The following is a 19,361-nucleotide window of genomic DNA, read 5'->3' as shown; positions in this document are numbered from 1 at the left end:
TAATGTAGGGATCCTGTACCCATTACATAAATCTAATAAATAGGTAATTGGATTAAAGTTAAGTAATACCTATCACCTATGTATGACTATTTAAGAGGATCTTAATAACCTAATTACTTTTTATCAATTCACTTTTGATTTAAAAACAAATGTGATATTACATACCTCTGGACGGATTTTTAAACTTAGTATTTTAGTCACAAAATTGTTAAAATAAATCTATTATCATTATAGTTTTTGTACTTAAAATTAAATAATAAAGGCTAATTAGCCCAAATTGAATACCTACTTAACAAACAAAATCGAATTCCGATTTACAGCTTAAGCATAAATCGTTAATTAGTCGTATCGTTGACTTCAATTTTAATAATATATAGGTACATCAGTAATTTCCTTAATTTTTCCAATGACTCTTAATGATGATATAATGTTCCTGTAGTTTTATTTGAAATTATAGTAAAAACTAAATAATTAGAAATTGTTAGTTGATAAGTGAATATAAAAACAGACCCCCCCCCAAATTCACAGTATATAAAAATCATAGTTTTTCGGGGACGGGGTGGCTGAGCGGTCTAATTCGTCGGCTGCGGAGCAGCCGGATCCGGTTCGATCCTCGGCCACTGGGCGGCATTTTTCTCCGGGTAAGTCACGGTGTCCGGAGAACAAGTGCTGCCATCCCCCCACCCCGGGGCATGGCAGAAACCTACGGGTGCCCCATTAAAAATTCTGCCAATCAGGCGCCGGGCTTACTCCCGAACTACATACGAAAAAAAAAAAAAAAAAAAAAAAAAATAGTTTTGATACGGGTTACTACGTCTACAATTGTAGTAATATATGAAATATAATGTAGGTAATTATATCTTATATTTTATAATGTAATAGGTATGTTAATGTCAATGTCACCTGGACTTAAAAACTACTTGTCTACTTCCATGAACTATATGAACATATTAATATATTATTATAGTTAGGTACTTATATTTTTTTATCACGTTTAATGTAGCTGCATACCTACCATAGACTTATAATATTATAAGTCTATGATACCTACCATGTAAATTTATGTATTTGATTTCAAGTATGAAATTTGAAAGTGATTTTTTTATGCTTATTTTAGTTTACAAGTTTTTTTAAATGAGTTTTTATTTGGGTATTTTCTACTTTATTGTATTTTGCTTTTGTATTCTATCTATTGCTAAAAAACTACTAGGACTTATCTAGTAGTAATTATTACTTAATACTTAATACCCAAGTCATTTTTTTGTTATACTTTCAACTTTGCATCCGATGTGGCTGGCCATACAAATATTCCAAATTTCAAACATTCCAATAATAATGTTGTAGAAAAATTTTCTATAATTGATTCCTGGTATACAATGGTTTCGATTAATACCATAGGTGTGATTAGCACAATAAATGATTATGAATATTGTATGATTTTGGTAGTTAATAGTTTATACTCGATAGCACTTTCATTACGTTGTTTCAATATTGTATGTACCTACTATTTGTGTAGGCATTGCTTTTTAATTTATAAATCTATAATGGGAAACCGAAAAGACAAGTTATTTGTTATTGTTACTGTTTTTAAAAGTTACATAATATATAATGCTCGAATTGGGAAAAAATAAGTAGAGGAGCTCAATCCAACGATTTAAAAACTGCGTTCCACATGTATAATTACTTAATACAGACCGGAGGGGAGGGCTAATATATGGAAGAAAAGTGTGATGATGATCAATAGACAATATAGTATACAATTTTAAAAATTATCTTCATTAAAAATTTAAAGTAATATAATTGGCCTGCAATATTTGTTTACATGGTAAGATACAGTGGCGGAGTCTTTTTACAGGGCGGTCTAAAAGAAGTCCAACATAATATATATAATATATTAAGGTAGGCACATTCCACGATGTAGAGAAGATATATCGTATTATCGTGGCAGTCATACGATAGTGAATTAGTGACACAAATGGTGTGAGGAGGGAGCAACACACTGGTCTGGTGCTCACGGCCTGATTTTTTTGGCCCGGAGTCCGGACTCCGCGATTCAACACATGCACATAGCCCAAATTTTATGGTCATTTTTCAGAGTTGTCTAATTATCTATTTATATTTTATACTATGATAACTATATAATCATTTCCGCGAAAAATATAAATATAAAACGTACCTAATTCGTAAACAGCCTACTATATCTACAATTATGTCTGTGTAATTGTACGTCTGTACGTAAAGTGTAATACGTATGATATACAAAAACCAGACCCTATAGCATTACACATATTATATTTTTTAAATTATTTTTGTAATAATATTTGAAAATAAAAATTTAAATTTGTGTGTTAAATCAAGATTTCAAAGCGGGCCATCGTACTTCTTGAAGGTTCGTACACTTGATATAAAACCGATACTACATCTATGCATCGATGATTGATACACTAATTTCTTCCTTAATAAAGAAAAATAACCAAAAATAGACAGTAAAAATGTTGCTAAATGTTAAAATTTATGAGCGTATTATTTCGTATAATTGTTTTTGATGCTTTGGGTTTGGAATCGTCTAAATCAACTATCAAGTACCTACTCGAATGAGTCGAATGCAGGTATGAAATGAAATACTGATGTGGTTAATAAAATATAATAATAATAATAATAATAATAAATATGTGCAGAACGTAAACGTCGATGTATTAAATAAAATAATGATTTTGAAACATCAAACAACCCTGGTTAATTTTTTAATTATTTTTTTAGTATTAAAATATGCAAAAGGTAATACATTTAAATTATGCGTAATTTGTTTTTATTTCGGCGCCATTTCTAAGAGGTTGGAGATAATAACATAACCTCACGTTTAAATTATCAACAATATTCTATGGTGAATGTGAATGGTGATCCGTTGTTATCATTATGTTTGAGTTTAGTACTAATTTTTCGATTTTGTCCTGTTATTTTTCGTTTTCTATCATTTTATAGTGCAAAATTTTGTTTCAGCCATTCGACATGTGAACGCGTAGTTGCAATTTTAAATTTTTAAATATTCACAATTCGTTTTGCAATTGTTGAATTATTGAAAATTGACTGTTTAAATAATTGAGTGAAGTGATTGTTTACATATATATTGTGTATTTTTTTTTTAGCTTTATAGTGCTAAGTGAATATTAACAACTATTTATAATTAAATGATGCATACATTACTAAAAACTAAGATTATAAATATCCAATTAAAATAATACTTATAAAATTAATTTTGGTTTGTATCCATTCTAAAAAGTTAAGCGTCGTTAGCAAATCTCCTTTAAAGTAATACTTAGTTGTATGATAATTGATAATGCTTGTTAATATAATCCATGTTTTAATTCAATTAGAATTAAGTAAATATGCTTTTAAATTATTTTAAATCTACAATATAAGAACAGAAGTTTAAGGTAAATCACAAAATTAATAGTTGTTATTAACAATTGTAAATTTGGATAATTTAAATGTGTTATTTCATTGAAATAAGTATAATATATTAATTTTAAAACATTTCATTTGTTGTGATATATTTGATAGCATTGTCAAAAGTTAAATCAGATTTTTCAAGTACCTATATGGTTTTAGTATATTGTGTAGGTATTATTATTTTATCAGTTTTGTTTCTTATTTAAAATTAAAGTGCATACCTACCTATCTATAGTCTAGAATAGTTTATTAAATCTTATTATCCATGACGACAAATTTCTACTCAATCTAACCATTAATTTATTTTATCTTACCATTTGTTGGTATGTGTTAATTTTGTTATAATATGCATACTTGTATGTGATTACTAAATTATAGATGAACAAACTATTAATAATCAATGAAAAAGATGAAAATGGGTATTAAAATATATTTTACTCAAGTTAGTTTTCGGCACATTACCTAATACGTTAATGTTCAAAATCATTAATAATAATAATAATAAAGAACTTTTTCAAGACATGAGTTATTAAAACAATATTATCCCAAAAATGTTGTAAGCCACCTTAAAAATAAATAGTCATTATTATTTTCAATTACTTACAGGCTTATGGCCACCATAACATCTATAATAATAAAAAAAAAAAAAATAATTATTTTATTTAACTTTTAGCTTAACTATTATTTGTAGTCATATACTCATATGTATTTTAATATTTATTTGAAAAATAATATGTTTTGTTGTATACCAAATATTTTAATAAATCTTATAATACTTACTTAATATTTCATGTTAACTACCTATTTAATTTGTTTATATTATTAAAATTACTCACGGATTCATTATTTTTTCTACTTAATGACTTAAAAGTATTATAAATTTGTAATAAAGTAAGTTTTTGAATTAGTATACAGTGTTTTTTTAGTTGGATATTTATATATTTGTAATTTATAAAATAACTCAAGTGTTTTTAAAAGTGATAATTTTATGAAAATTAGTTGGCTGTTGTTTTATGTTTGCTGTGAATTATCAGGATATCTACTCTTAGAACTACTGGTAAGATATAAACTATTTCTCAATATTAAATAAGTACAATGATAATTATAATATTTAATACTTTTATATAGATACTATATATATGCATATAGTATCATAGTACCAATGATATCCAAGTAGTTTGTAGATATGCATTGATGATTATTTTTTAATTGAATTGTTCTTTTAATGTTAAGACTTAATTAAAATCCCGCAGTTAGGAAGTTTATGCACATACAGTTAAAAAATTATGGATTTTGTATATTGAGTATTTTATATACCATTTGTGGCTATCGTGTATAAAAATTTTAAATAATTTAATTTGGTAGGTACCTCTATAATAAATGTCATATTTGTATAAAAACATAGGTACCTATTGAGTATTTAAATTATGTTATACATCTAACTTGTTCCGCAAATAATATTTTTATTGAGCATGAATATAAAAAAATAATTGGACATGATTCAACGAAAATATATCATGCTTTTAAAATTAATTATTTTAGATATTTATTAATAATTATAGAAAAACTTATATGTTTAATAATATTGTATTGAAGGGTCATGATGCTTTGATTATGAACCAGTATCAGAAAATATTCTCTAGTTTCATAATATAGTCGTGAATAGTCATAATCCATTGTTCTTGGAGTATTCTATTTGTATTATTTTTCTGCTTAGAAAATACATTTTCATCTATATCAATGATTTTTCCCTCATACTCCAATTTTTCCTTGTTTTTTACCTTAATATTGAGAACACAGACATCCCCAAATAATTATTTCAGTATTTGGAAATATTTTTGTTTATTTTTAAGTTTCTGTCTTGCCATATTGTAGAAGTTTGCTCTTCAGCCTAAGCAAAAATAAATCTTATTACTGAAACATACTGAATTGTGTTAAAATAAAGTATTCTTTTGTACTTTAACCTTTTTTGGTCATTTTCAATATTACACTTCTGAAGTACAAGTTGAAGTAAACTCCTAAGTATTATTTATACATTTAGGTATCTCCATAATATATAATAATTCCCAATATTGATGTACAGTAGAATATCAATCTTTGTACATATCAAAAGTAAAGAAATAGGCGCGCGTTTTTTTTTTTAAATAATACACAGTAGACCATTTGTTAATCATACATTTATACAAAAAAAACTTATAGACTTACTTTTAAAATAAAAATACTAACTGTTTAGTAGGTATGTATTATTACTTCAAAATGTTATAAATTTAAAAAAAATAAATAAATAAAATTTATAATTAATTAAATCTTTATTTAATACATGAATTATTAAATATAATTTGAATTCTTGCATAAATATTACAAATTTTAATACTATTATTACTTATGAGTATATGACAAAGTTTGAAATGTGACTACAACATACGCCTACTCGTTCCTATTGTTAAATAAATAAATGAAAAGTTTTGACTAACCATATATTTTATTTATCCGTGTGACGCTCCTCACCGTTAACCCAAATAATCGAGGTTCTACTGTATTCAGAATTGAACAATTATTTAAATGTTATACTCCTGATTTAAAAAAATGTTTTGTATTAATTTGAGCTTTCTAGAGTTTTCCAGTGGTGTAACTAGGGGGGTAAAAAAGGGTTTTTAGCACCCCTAAGTTAAAATTTAGCACCTCTTGTTTTTTATATGTAACAATTATTATTTAAGTGAAATACCATCAATTTATAAACTGTCAACAATTTTTTAGCACCCCACGTTTAAGAGGTCTAGTTGCACCTATGTTGTTTTCTACTGATTATCGACTGGAACTTATGTAGGAAATTACTCAAAAATATTTTTATAAATAATAGTTCACTTGGCTTCATACTATGTTGTGAGTAAAGTGAAATTTACTAAGATATTCATTAGGGTTTTTTGAGGGCTATTTAGTTGTGTGTTTAGGTGTAACTTTAGGAACTCTGTGAAGAGCGACTTTATGCTTGTCAATGAATCTGGATAATTGGATGAATACATTATAACAATTACTCTTTGTTTTGTTGCCAATTATTAATTGATTAATATCATATAAATAAGCACCTAATAAATTATAATATTATTATTAGAACTGGGAATTTAATACAATATAAAACTTTCATATCCCTAGATATGCAGTTTAAAATATAAAATAAGTTTTAAAATTCAACAAATTAAACATTTTGTTAAAAAAGCTTTTGTTTTACAATTATGCGTAAAAAAAGTTTGTTTTATTACAAATTCAGAGTCCTAATTAGTGATAACTAGGGCTCGGAACTTAATGCACTAAAAAAGTACTAAATATGCTCTAAAAATATGCACTTATGGGCATAAAAAAGTACAAATATGCACTTATATTTTATTTTTTACACAAAATTATTATTTGCAGAAATATTTTATAAAATATTATAAACATGAAAAAGCAAAACAATAAAAATAATTCTGATTTTTAATTTTCAATCATAATTTAAAAAAAATAAAAAAATACGATACAAGAATATCTAATAATATCTCTCAATATTAATGTATTTATTTTTTTATTTACAAATTTTCATAGTAAATCTTCATAAATTATAAAATATTCTCTAAAAATTGTAAAATTATGAAATATGCTCTAAAATCTAAAAATATACACTATAAACTTTTGATATGTTTTTTGTAGTGTTTTAGAACAAATTTTTAGCTCACTTAGCAATAAATCTAATGGTTCAAAAAAACATGCAAATGCAACAACTTTTGAGCCCTAGTGATAACTGACTATTTCATTAAATGCTGGAGTTACTCTAAAATATGTAACAACCAGCAATAAATGTCCTAAAATTTATTTTTGCTGATTTACTGTTGTGTGTTAGATTAGATAATGAATTATCACTGTGCTTTAAACCATTTTAAATTCAATAGCACATAATTTAAAACCTTGATTAAAATAGTCCTGATGCTAAAGCTATTGAAAATTTTCTCTCATTTATAAATATTATTGGTATAAATTAAAAACATGTACTATTTTAACTAATTTGAATGTTTGTATTAATTGATGTTATTTAAAATAATACTTATTAACTTGTACAAGAAGTTATATTTATAATATATATTTATATTTATATAATTATTTTACAGGTAAAGTCCTGTATTCAATTGCAGTTGCAAATAAGGTAAGGTTATTTATGTTAAAGAAAATTTCCAGTAAACCAGTGGTGTACACTGATAATTTGCTAAAAATTTGCTAGATATTATGTAGGTCCTCGTATTTGAGATATAAAATGTTAATAATTTTTTCAATATTTTCATTTTTTATTATACAATCCTCGATACAATCTAACTGTAATGTATAATTTATGATAAAGAAATACAGTAGGTCTCAATAATCCGATTGGGGAAAGGGGTTGTCCAGATTACCGATTTATTCGGATTACCTATGGGCGTTATGTCTTAAGAAAAAAATCAATTTTATTGTAATTTAAACTATGAAATTTATTTTTATCTATATTAATCATGTACAAATTTATAAATATAATGAACACAAAAAATGTTTATAATTATGTATGTAGTAGGTGTACAGTCAGTTAATATATATATTATATAATATGAACCTTATCATTTATAATATTTATTTTATTTTTTTTTTGTACACTGATGGTTCCTATTTGGTGATTAAATACCTTGTCCTGCAAACGTCTAAGCAACATTAGTTCTTTGAAGCTTTTCAATGTGTGATATATAAACGTAATCGATAAATTTTTCTACCGAGAAATATTATTATTATGATACACATACATATGTATCAATAATAGCTATGCAATAATTTGAATTACTATGTCTTTAGAATTATCAAGACCCTACTGTATATATAATTTACTATATATAAAACTCATCTTTTTTGAAAATATGTTATTATACTGAGGATTATACTATCTTATTTATGTAGTAGGTACACCACTGGTAAATGGATTAAGTCAGTGGTTTTCAACCTTTTTATTTCCATAGTTCCTTTTGATATTGAAGTCAAATATACGACTCTCATATGAATAATTATAATGATAAAAAGCACAACAAAAATAGAAAACATTTTTAGTTTTTACTGTGGACGCGGCTCCTTTGATAATATACGACAATGCCCACGGGAGCCGCGGCGCACAGGTTGAAAACCACTAGATGAGGTAATTTATGATGAATAGTTCAATTCTCCATGTACATACCACATTTATACTAGTCAAAAAAGTACTTTTTTAATAATTAATCCTCAGATATGCATAATATGTTATTGTATATTATCTTAGATGATGACTAAATTATTCAGGCACTTACATTATAGACTTAACATCATTAATAGAGTTAAATTATTAAGATTGACTATAATGTGTTTCACAAAAAATGTCCCTACGTAGTAATGCGACATATAGTGATTTTTGCGTATGAAATATATTTAAAAATGACATAACACTACATAACGATGCAAAAAAAAAAAATTGTTTTAATTATAAAATCTATGTTATACCATATTTATCTCTATCTTATAAATCTACATTTAAGCAAAAATGTATGTTCAGTAGAAACTTTTGTGTTGTTAGATTTACTATCAAAATAAATTGACTTATCAAGGTTAAAGGTAAGAACATTATCAGTAATTAAGTATTGGCTTATTTTACATATTATAATGTTAAAATGTTAAACTAAGATATGAGTATCTAATAAAATACTACAAATTGAAAATGGTTAAATTAAAATATCCAAAAAATCTAATTATTCAATTCACTCTTAATATTAAACCTAACAACACATAATTAGTTCTACCAAATGTAAATTTGCTATGTTGTATGTTTCTAAGATGAAAACCACATATTCTGATGTATCGTCCTTTTAATTACTTCATTGCTTACATTTTATTGATTTGTGGTAACATATATGCATATCTTTCATGTTTAAAAACGTTATCCAAGTAAAATGGAAATCACAAAAATATTAAAATGTATTAAAACATTATTTAGTGACTAGTATAAATGTAGTCAATAGTTTATTTATTTAAAAAAATTAAAAAGTTACTTATGTACATATTATACTACAGTATAGAGTATGACATAGCCGAATACTATAGTATAATATGGATGTATTAAAATGAAAAATGGTATGAAATATGACATGCACAAGCATAACTAATTTTATAAAATTAGAAAATATATATTTTCTTGTCTCTCAGAAGTTATTCAAAATCAACAAGGTAAATATTACATATTTTTTTTGTCAGTTATGTTAAGTTATTATATAGATTATACATTATGTGATTGAAATATAGCTGATTAAATTGTATTATATTATTTCATATTTAACTTAAAAAAAAATAATTTTAAATATGAATTTCTAAAATAATACAATAATTTTAAAAATTTAAGCTGACATGGTCTTATCAAACACACTGTTGAATTATTCAGAAAATGATCACTGTTTTCTGATTAATTTTATTACACGATTATCAGGTTCTAAGGTTGGAAATAGGGATAAATGTTCTATACCCAGTTTCTGTATCCAGTCTGGCTATTATATAATAATTTTACAAAGATTGTTTAAAATTATATTGGCTTTTTCAATTCTAGGTAGGTTTAATTATAGAAGTTGTTTTTTTTTTTTTATTGGATTTATTCTAAAATACTTATACTACCAAAGTACACATTTTGGTATGGAAGTATAACAAAATATTCAATCCTAAAGGTTAAAGTAGTTGATTATGGAATAATATATATTTTATATTTTTTATATAAATATTATTATATTTTTTTTTAATTAGGTTTTTCTTAATTTTTAAATTTTTGATATACAAAATATGTACTACATCTTTTCATCTTCCATTAATCTATATTATGCAAACAAATGTTTTACTAACAAATGCTACATTTTATAATTAATATGTGTTTTGTTGTACCTTTTGACATTTAACTAATGTACATATAATATGTTAAAAATAATTAACTAAAATCATTATTAAAAAAAACTATCAATAGCATATAATGTTATCTAGTTATATTTGTAATGAACATTTTTATGCAGTTCTCTTGCCATTCCCAAATCGGTAATTAATGTTATTATTTACTGAATAAAGCTAAATTCAATTATTCTTGAATCCCAACAATATTATAATTATTTATATTTATGTATTTTTATTCTAAATTATCTAATTTGATTTCATCCTTAAGTAAAAGATACTGTTTATTAAATTTCGCATACATACATTTTGTTCAGTAGATTAATTAATTATTTCAGATCTCAATTGATTTTTGAACATTTTCAAGTTTGGAGTTAAAGGTAAGGCGAGAGACAAGAAAATATTTTTTCAAATTATATATTTAGCTATTAATATATTATTAAATATTTATTATTCACGAAATATATATTTTATAATTTTATATTTAAAAATTTTAAATTTTAAGTTTTGAAACAATTTTTCTTCAAAAACTTAGTTGAGTTAACTAGGAAGTATATGCAAGATGTTTTATGGAAAGTAGATGTTGCTATGATATTTTTATATTTTATAATTTATAGTTATATGTATTATTTAAAATACTTATCATTTAGTCAAATACACTTTAGTACGTGGTGTTAAATAAGTTAAACTTATATCTTATAACATTATTATATAGATTTTTTTATTATTATCAGTGTTTTTATTTTTAATTTTTATATCTTTTATGCAGTATAATATTTTTTTAAAATAAAAATTCAATATATTATATCAAAATAAAAGATTACATTTTTGTATTTATTTTATTGAAAAAAGAAAATATAGGTAAGTGTATTTATATTTTTTTAGTCTATAGATTGTATCTATTATTAAATAAGCTATTATAGAATTTAATTATTTATATGTATATATATATATATAATGAGTTACATTCTTTTCCTGCCATCCTACATTTATATTTTCTATTTGAACATTTTTTAATTACATCAAACATAACCTATTATCTTAAATTTGAATATTTCTTTGTTGTTTCTCTTAATGTAATAGTTAGATCATGGCACATCCTCTACAGTTACTAATTTTTCATTGAATGTAGTAAACTGGTAGAGAAAACACTATATATTAACCATTGCTGTGAAGTATTTGAGTAAAAGTATTTAAATATTTTTTTAAATATTGAATAACTTTTTAAATACTTTCAGCATGAAGTATTTTAAATACTTTTTACTTGTATTGAATATTTTTGGTTTTTTTTTTCATAAATTTTATTTGTATTAGAAATATTTGGTTTGGAAAATATTATTACGTGCTATAGTTGCTACAATAGTTGAATAATAGTTTTATTAGATAAGATGATCATAATACATTTGAGATAGAAACTGTTGAAAATAATGTTGAAATCCTTCTTCTACATTTTTTCAGTTTTGGTCTTAAACTTGTGATGATAGCTATGACACTGTTTTAAATAAAGAAATAGATCAATATTTGGGAACATCACTGTCTAAAGATATAGACAGTTCATATCTTTAACCAACAATTACAAAAGTAAGAATTACTACTGAGTTTTTAATTTTTATAATTGTATGTAGGTATTATTCACTTATTTTTAGTATTTTTATTTAATATTAACATTAACATAATTAAAATAGATTTTTATTAAATTCAATACTCAGCATTTAGTAGCGCTTCAGTTGAGTGAGTATTTAGTGTGGATAGAGCAACCATGACCAAAAAGAGAACCAGTATAAGTGATGACAATTTTGAAAACATAATGTTTTTAAAGTGTAATAAACATTTATTTAATAAATTAATTAAATAAAAATGATGATAAATTTACTATTTGTCTATATTACATTAATTACAAACCTACTTTAAATCTTTAAAATACCAAAAGTATTTGAAAAGTATTCCAAATACTTTAAAAAAGTATTTGAGTAGTATTTGAAATACTATACAGTTAGAGTATTTGAGTAATATCTTAAATACTTGAAAATAAATGTATTTGTGTATTTACTCAAATACTTTTTAAAAGTATTCTTTACAGCACTGATATTAATACAATATACACGACTATCAACTATTGACTGTGCTGTATTTAAATAATAATTAAAAGTATTAGCAACTCATATGTTAGATATGACTCAATGATCAAGATAATAATTGTTGTACAATATATTAAAAGGTAAAACCGATTTATTGATAAGTCGATAATATAGTAGACGGCTGTCTGACTAAAATTGTATTTTTAATGCAGAGGTTCTCAAAGTCAAATGAATCACGGACCCCTACCTAAAGACCTACAGTCTTCGAGGACCCCCAGTTTGGTTGGGTTGGGTTCCAGGCGTACATTTTTTTTTTGCTCATCATTATTTTATTTTTATATTATATAGATATAATATAGATTATAGAAAGTGCTTTCAAACACAAAATAACGTTTATTAACAGCAACCTATATTTGGGTTGGGTTGGGTTTGGGTTAGCTCCGCGGACCACACTTTGAGAAACTCTGTTTTAATGGATTGCCCAAAAACACTAGGCATTGCCTGATAGTCTACTTTGCCTGTAGTATATAAATCTAATTGAATTTAATGTTATTATGTTTTATATAATTTATAAAATAATTTATGATACATCTTACATTGTTTAATAACTTATAGACTTATAACTTTTAAATTATGTACTTAAGAAATGTTAAAAGTATTTACAAATGGATTTAGTTTTTAGAAGTAACAATTATTATAATTATAATTATAATTATAATAATATTACAACGTTTTAATAAAGTTATTTTTATTTATATTCATATAAATTATCAAGAACTTTCAATTAAATAACTAATAATGTATTATGTTATATTATAACAATAAAGTTCAAATATTGTTATTATGTATGTTTATATTTTTAATTGCTATTAAATGTTATATTAATCATGAGAAAAATAAATAAAAAAATTTAAAATAATGAATATTTTATAGTGTTATTAGTTTTTTATAGTCAGTTTGCTTTCCCATTACTTCATTAGTCTCAGCTTATAGTTATTGAATGTTTGCATGAACTTAATGCATATTCTAACAAATATTTTATTTTATGCTTGTGGGCAATTCACATGTTTCAGGAATTGAAATACTACGATATATTGATGGAATGTTTTACTGCCCAAGACAATGTTCTCGAAAATACAAATACAAAAAGGGTTTGGTACGACATCTAAAGTATGAATGTGGTATTGAGCCACAATTCAAATGCCCCATATGTGGTAAAACATATAAGCAACCAGAAACATTTAAGATGCATTTAATGTCAATACATGGTGTTGACAAAAATTTTAAACAACAAAAGTAATATAATTATAAATAAATTGGTGAATTGAAAATTTGACGATAAAATTAAAAAGTACATTTTTAGGCATAGAAGAGATACATTCTTGAACAAAAACATTGTTTAAATTATTAATTATAAGTATTATTACATTTTTAAAATTGGTTATGGACAAATCCAGGTTTTTTTGTATAGTTCAAGTTCAAAAAGATCTCATTTTCTTACATTTGTTTAATTTTCTATAAAATGTGAAAAAATATTTGTCACTCAAAAGTTAATAATTATGTAAAATATGAAATTATTTTTGTATTAAACATATCAACTAATGTACTTTTAGTTAAACAGTTTAATAGTTTATTTATGTCAATTATTGTCTTATTATTTTTACTTATTGACATAGTTGTATTTCATATAATTTCTATTTTATGTCATAACTCGAAGGCTGATTCCTTATAGTCTTTAAATTATGACTAAAAATTAAATACATTAGTTAATGTTTATCACTTGTTAGTATATTGAAATATACCAATCTCATGAATATAATATACTGTCAAATATTTAGTTCAATTGAAAAATTTTTGTATGAAACAAAATATATTTTTAAAATTTCAACACATTAAATGGCATACAATACAAAACATCCGTGTACTCCATGATTACAAATACAAATAGTGTACTTAGGTATAAAAAAATCATTTTACTTTTTAATTATAAATTAAACAAAAAACTAAATTCTTTTAATAAGAAATAATTATTAAAAAACATTAGAACATATAAAGGATAATATATACTTATATACTAGAATAAATTATTTAAACATACTCACTTAAACATTTTTTTTTATATAACAAAATTTATATTTTAAATTTTATTATAATCATAATATAAACTGTATTTAATTATTCATTTATTTATCAATTAATAATATTGTTTTATTCTAATATAATAAAATATATTTTGTGTACTTATTAAAAATATTGTTTTAATTGGTTTGTTTAAAATTATTAATTTGTTTTCATGGCATTAGGTATCATGTAATAATCTATGTATTTATTTTTACTTATTATATTAACATTTTATGTCACAAACCCAAAGAATGCAATAGTAGTTATAGCAATCATTGAAGCAGCATGTTAACATAATTTATTGTCTATGATATTGTTATTGTTAAAAACAATTCTTTTTGTAATAGTGTAATCATAGCTATATGATTGTTGCAGTTGTATTGTTATAAAATACAAATGACTAAAAGTATAAGTATCTTCTAATCATTCAATTTGTATTTAAATTGCTTAATAGACAGTTTTTATATATATGTTATGTTAATTTTTTAATTGTGTGTAAAAAATTATATAAATATACAATTTTTACATGTGATATTGTAAGTGCTCAGATTATTCATTAAACTCAGTGTTTATTGTATATATCCTAATATATTATATAATATAATTAAATAAATATAAAATAAAAAGTATTTTATGTATTAAATATATATGATTTTAGATACATAATATACTGGTACTAAAAATATATATAATGCTATGTTGTTTTGATATGTATATATAAATTAAGTATTAAGTTTACATTATGTGGAAGTACAAATTTAAATTTATATATCATAGAATAATGATGCGAGATGAGGTATTCTAATAAGTGAATTTTATATTTTTTTCCTTTTATAATAAATAAGTATAGAAAATAGAAATTTGTATATATTTTATAATAAATAATTATGTAAAGTTCTTACATTATTTTTTTCCATTTTAGTAAAACGTCAATATGTTAATAATATTAAGTTGAATACATTATACTTTTGAATTGTTTAATAATTTGTTTTACCTTTAAAATGTGATATAACATTGCATTATTATTTGAATAATAAGCTAAAAAATTTAGATGTTGAATTAAATATTATTTGCTTAATATTTATTTAATATTAGTATAACACAATTATTAAAGATTATCCCATGCTATTCAGTATAAATTTTATATTTAATTAAATTAAAAATAATAATTATAATAATAAAAATTCATTATAATACGATTCTATACTATAAAAGTATTGTAATATATTGGGAAGCAAATATGGGAATGTGTGGGATTGGTTACTTAAAATTAAAATGTATTGATATTTTCATGTTTATTAATCTGATTTGGATTGTAACCATCTGACTGCTGTTTAGTGGGTGCTTCAATTTTTCTACTCGCTGCATTCTGAGTTTTTCATTTAACCGTCGGTTGTTAAAAAAAAAGTGTACTGTCCTTTGAATGAAAAGAGTTAAAAGATTAAACTTTTGGTTTAAGTGTGTGTGACAAAAAATAAGTTACTTAAATTTTTAGCATATTAAAATGAAATAATAATCATGAATGAATAAAGAACAATCAATTTCATGTGCTAATCTGAAAACTTTAAAATATTACTCGTGTTAAGTTTAAAAATTGTAGTATTTAGATATAAGGTACTTATACTTTTAATATTATTCCTATTAATTGTTATAATTGTTTTACTTCTAGGTGAACCTATTTACTTGGAACAAACATGAACAGTATCTATACAGTAAAAACATATTTTAATTTATAATGTTTTAATATTTTGTTAAATGAAAGCATTTTATGATATATTCTTATTGCCCGTAAAAAGTGGTAAAGATGAAACATTCAAAAAGTATGCTATACAAGATTTGTCATTTTTAAATGGTATGTAACAACTTGAATTCAAATTTTACTCAAGTTCTTTAAGTATATTCTCGTAAAGATTTTCAATTCTTTTCATATTCTAGTTTTAATATTTAAATATTACAATAATTAATAATAATGATATATTTTGTTATATATATATATTGCCTAATTATTATCAGTATATAATTCAAAAAGAAATGTATCTTCTTTATTGTTTAAGCCTATTTTAATATTAAGAAATAGTTGTAATTTAAATTATATTTAAAATGTGTAAATAAATAATTAATGTTTAGTTTTAAATAAATAGTATATCTAAGCTACTTTATAACAGAGCTTTATTTTTATTTGTTTGCATTTATGGGAGCTTTGTTGTTGCTTATTGTTATCAGTGTAAATTTTTAGCTGATAGACATGGGTTTTTGTTTGTTACACTATTATAGGTACTCATTTGGTTAATGGAGAAGAAGAAATTCATTGCCCCAACAGATGCGGTCGTAAGTATAAGCATAAAGGCAGTGTAGCGAGACACTTGAAGTATGAATGTGGAGTGAATCCTAAATTCCAATGTGTTATTTGCCGCAAGCCTTTCAAGCAACGTATCAATCACAAGATACATATGATTAGAATACATAACTGTGTCATGTAAATGATGACAGTATATTATATAAATTGTTTATTTATAAATTTATATTTATTAATTATTGAATATCTATTATGCCGTATATTTAAAATGATTTTAACTGTTTTGCCATGAAATAAACTTTATCTTATTATTATACCGAATTAATATTTTATTAATGTTAAATGTTATGAAATACTTTGGTCTTTGGTTGTTTGTTTCAAACAAAAATATATTTAAACTTAATTTAAAAATCTTGGCTATCTTGTCGTATCCGTTCTACCCAAATGTGGGCAAGCTAATAGAAATAATTAATTGTGGCTAGTTAAGTTATTCAATTAAATTGATTTCAGTTAAAGTTAAGTTAACAAAAAAAAAATTAACTAGATAGGTTAAAAGTTAAGATAGAAAATAAAATTAACTGAACTCAGTAAAAAAAAAAATTTTTTTTCAAGTCATAATATTCATGTCATAAATTACCCTAGTATTTTGATTTGTATAAACATTTACCAATTGCTTAGCACTGTGTAAACATAATACTTAAAAATGTTAAAATTATTATTATAGTACATACTACATTGTTACCAGAAGCTTATAGGCTACATCTATACATAATTTAAGATTAATAATTTCAGCTGAACCGCAAAAAAATAATACAATTTTTATACAAAAATAGTCACATGTTAATTGTTGTAATCAGATGCTAATGTATTTAAATCAATAATATTAAAATACTTTTATCCCCAATCATTCAACACCCTTAACCCCCCTTCCCCCCAACAAAAATAAGGATGATGATAAGGTTTTAATAACATTTAACTAATTAAGATAGGTATGATACCTAGTTAAAACTTATTAGTGTCTCGAGAAGATATTAGTAGCTTTACTAATTAGTAGTTTTACTATCTTAGTTAGACTTATTATATTTTATAATATATATTAACGAATTGATGATATTATATTATTAGAAAAATAAATAACCAAAATTGAAAGAATAAGTTTTGTCTGTTGGTTCCACGTGACAAAAAAAAATTAAAATAAACTTATACAATAATGATAATTAACTATAAAAAGTTAAGTTAAGACAACACAAAATTTAACTGAAGAAGTTAATGCTCACCATTGGTTCTACCATAGATTGCGGTCTATCTATTTTTGTTCGTCATTAAACCACTTTTACATCGTCCATTTATTACGAGAATATAATATTTTCTAAAAAAAAAAAAAAAATGGAAAAGCGCAATCAAACGGTAGATCGTATACTGCAGTCATAATGTTGCCGGTAGAGCGCATATGACAAGATAGCCAAAATCTTAACCTTTTTATGTATATATTGTGCTTCTAATATAATGACTGAATAGCTTAATTATTTGTTTGAAAATACTGTAAATAAAACCATTATAATATTAATTTTTTTTTGTTCACAGAAATACGTATATTAAGTACTGTATCATTAGTCAACAGTTTTGAAGAAGTTACATGTCCTAAAAATTGTGGCAAAAGTTATAAAAATGTTTCTTGCTTAAACAAACATTTAAAATATGAATGTAATAAAGCACCACAATTTCAGTGTCGATTCTGCGATAAAAAGAGTAAACGTCCCGATAATTTAAGAAATCATATGCGATTAGTGCATGGTTATAATAGCAAGATAATAATAGCAGTTAAGAGTGACTTTAAAGATGTTATTTGAGGAAGTTATGGATTTATTTTTAATCTAAAATATACATATTAATTAGTTTTTAAGAAATCATTGAGAATATTTACCTGAGAGTACTACTACTTTGATTAATATTAAAATTGTATACTTCAATTTTGTTCAAAATATATTATAATAATAATTTAAAATAAAAATCATTAGCTAATATATATTTATTTTGATTTTATAATTTTAACTGTTACATACTATGATTAGTAATAAATGCATTACTTTGAGTAAGTCTATGAAGCAAATGAGCTGAGACATTTTAAGAGATGTGTACTCTCCTGTGTTGCATATAAAGTATTTATGCATTCAGGCATTGATATATGTCCATGGTTCTACAAAAAAATGTTTGTTTAATTGTTTATGTTGATTATATTTATTTTCCAGTACTTATTTGCTTTTATATTTATTTTATGCCTTTAATTTATTCCATGATAATTTTTTTAGTAATATTAATTAAAGGAGAAGAATTAAGGTAAATAGTATAAAGGAATTACCTGTCTTTGACAGGTGGCAATGGTAAAATCTACATTCATGTAAGCTATCAATCTTACAAGAAAAAAAAACTAATGATTTTAGAAACAGTTAAATTTTTTTTATATTTGTTTCAACTTGTAA

At 23.6% G+C, this 19,361-nt stretch overlaps 1 protein-coding gene and 1 long non-coding RNA gene across 3 annotated transcripts; both read left to right on the top strand.

Annotated features, from left to right (window-relative positions):
- The first annotated feature begins 1,169 nt into the window (after positions 1 to 1,169).
- LOC132920702 (uncharacterized) lies at positions 1,170 to 12,258 on the top strand. Its single transcript, XR_009660764.1, has 3 exons — positions 1,170 to 4,507; positions 7,590 to 7,624; positions 10,725 to 12,258. It is a non-coding gene; the product is annotated as an uncharacterized LOC132920702 (long non-coding RNA).
- Positions 12,259 to 15,580: 3,322 nt separating this feature from the next.
- On the top strand, positions 15,581 to 19,132 carry LOC132920690 (adult enhancer factor 1-like). 2 transcript variants are annotated; one of them, XM_060983322.1, is made up of 2 exons: positions 15,581 to 16,437; positions 16,860 to 17,195. In XM_060983322.1, exons 1-2 carry the CDS (start codon positions 16,341 to 16,343, stop codon positions 17,063 to 17,065), a joined length of 303 nt encoding a protein of 100 aa, XP_060839305.1. In that variant the 5' UTR covers positions 15,581 to 16,340; the 3' UTR covers positions 17,066 to 17,195. The 2 variants fall into 2 exon arrangements, with proteins under 2 accessions (XP_060839305.1, XP_060839304.1); XM_060983321.1 differs by lacking the exon at positions 16,860 to 17,195 and adding an exon at positions 18,466 to 19,132 and having other exon boundaries at positions 16,238 to 16,437.
- The last annotated feature ends 229 nt before the right edge of the window (positions 19,133 to 19,361 follow it).

Source organism: Rhopalosiphum padi, chromosome 2, assembly GCF_020882245.1.
Source record: "Rhopalosiphum padi isolate XX-2018 chromosome 2, ASM2088224v1, whole genome shotgun sequence".
Classification (NCBI taxonomy): Eukaryota; Metazoa; Arthropoda; class Insecta; order Hemiptera; family Aphididae; genus Rhopalosiphum; species Rhopalosiphum padi.
The sequence above is the reverse complement of the archived record's forward strand: the minus strand, read 5'-3'. Positions and strand labels throughout refer to the sequence as shown.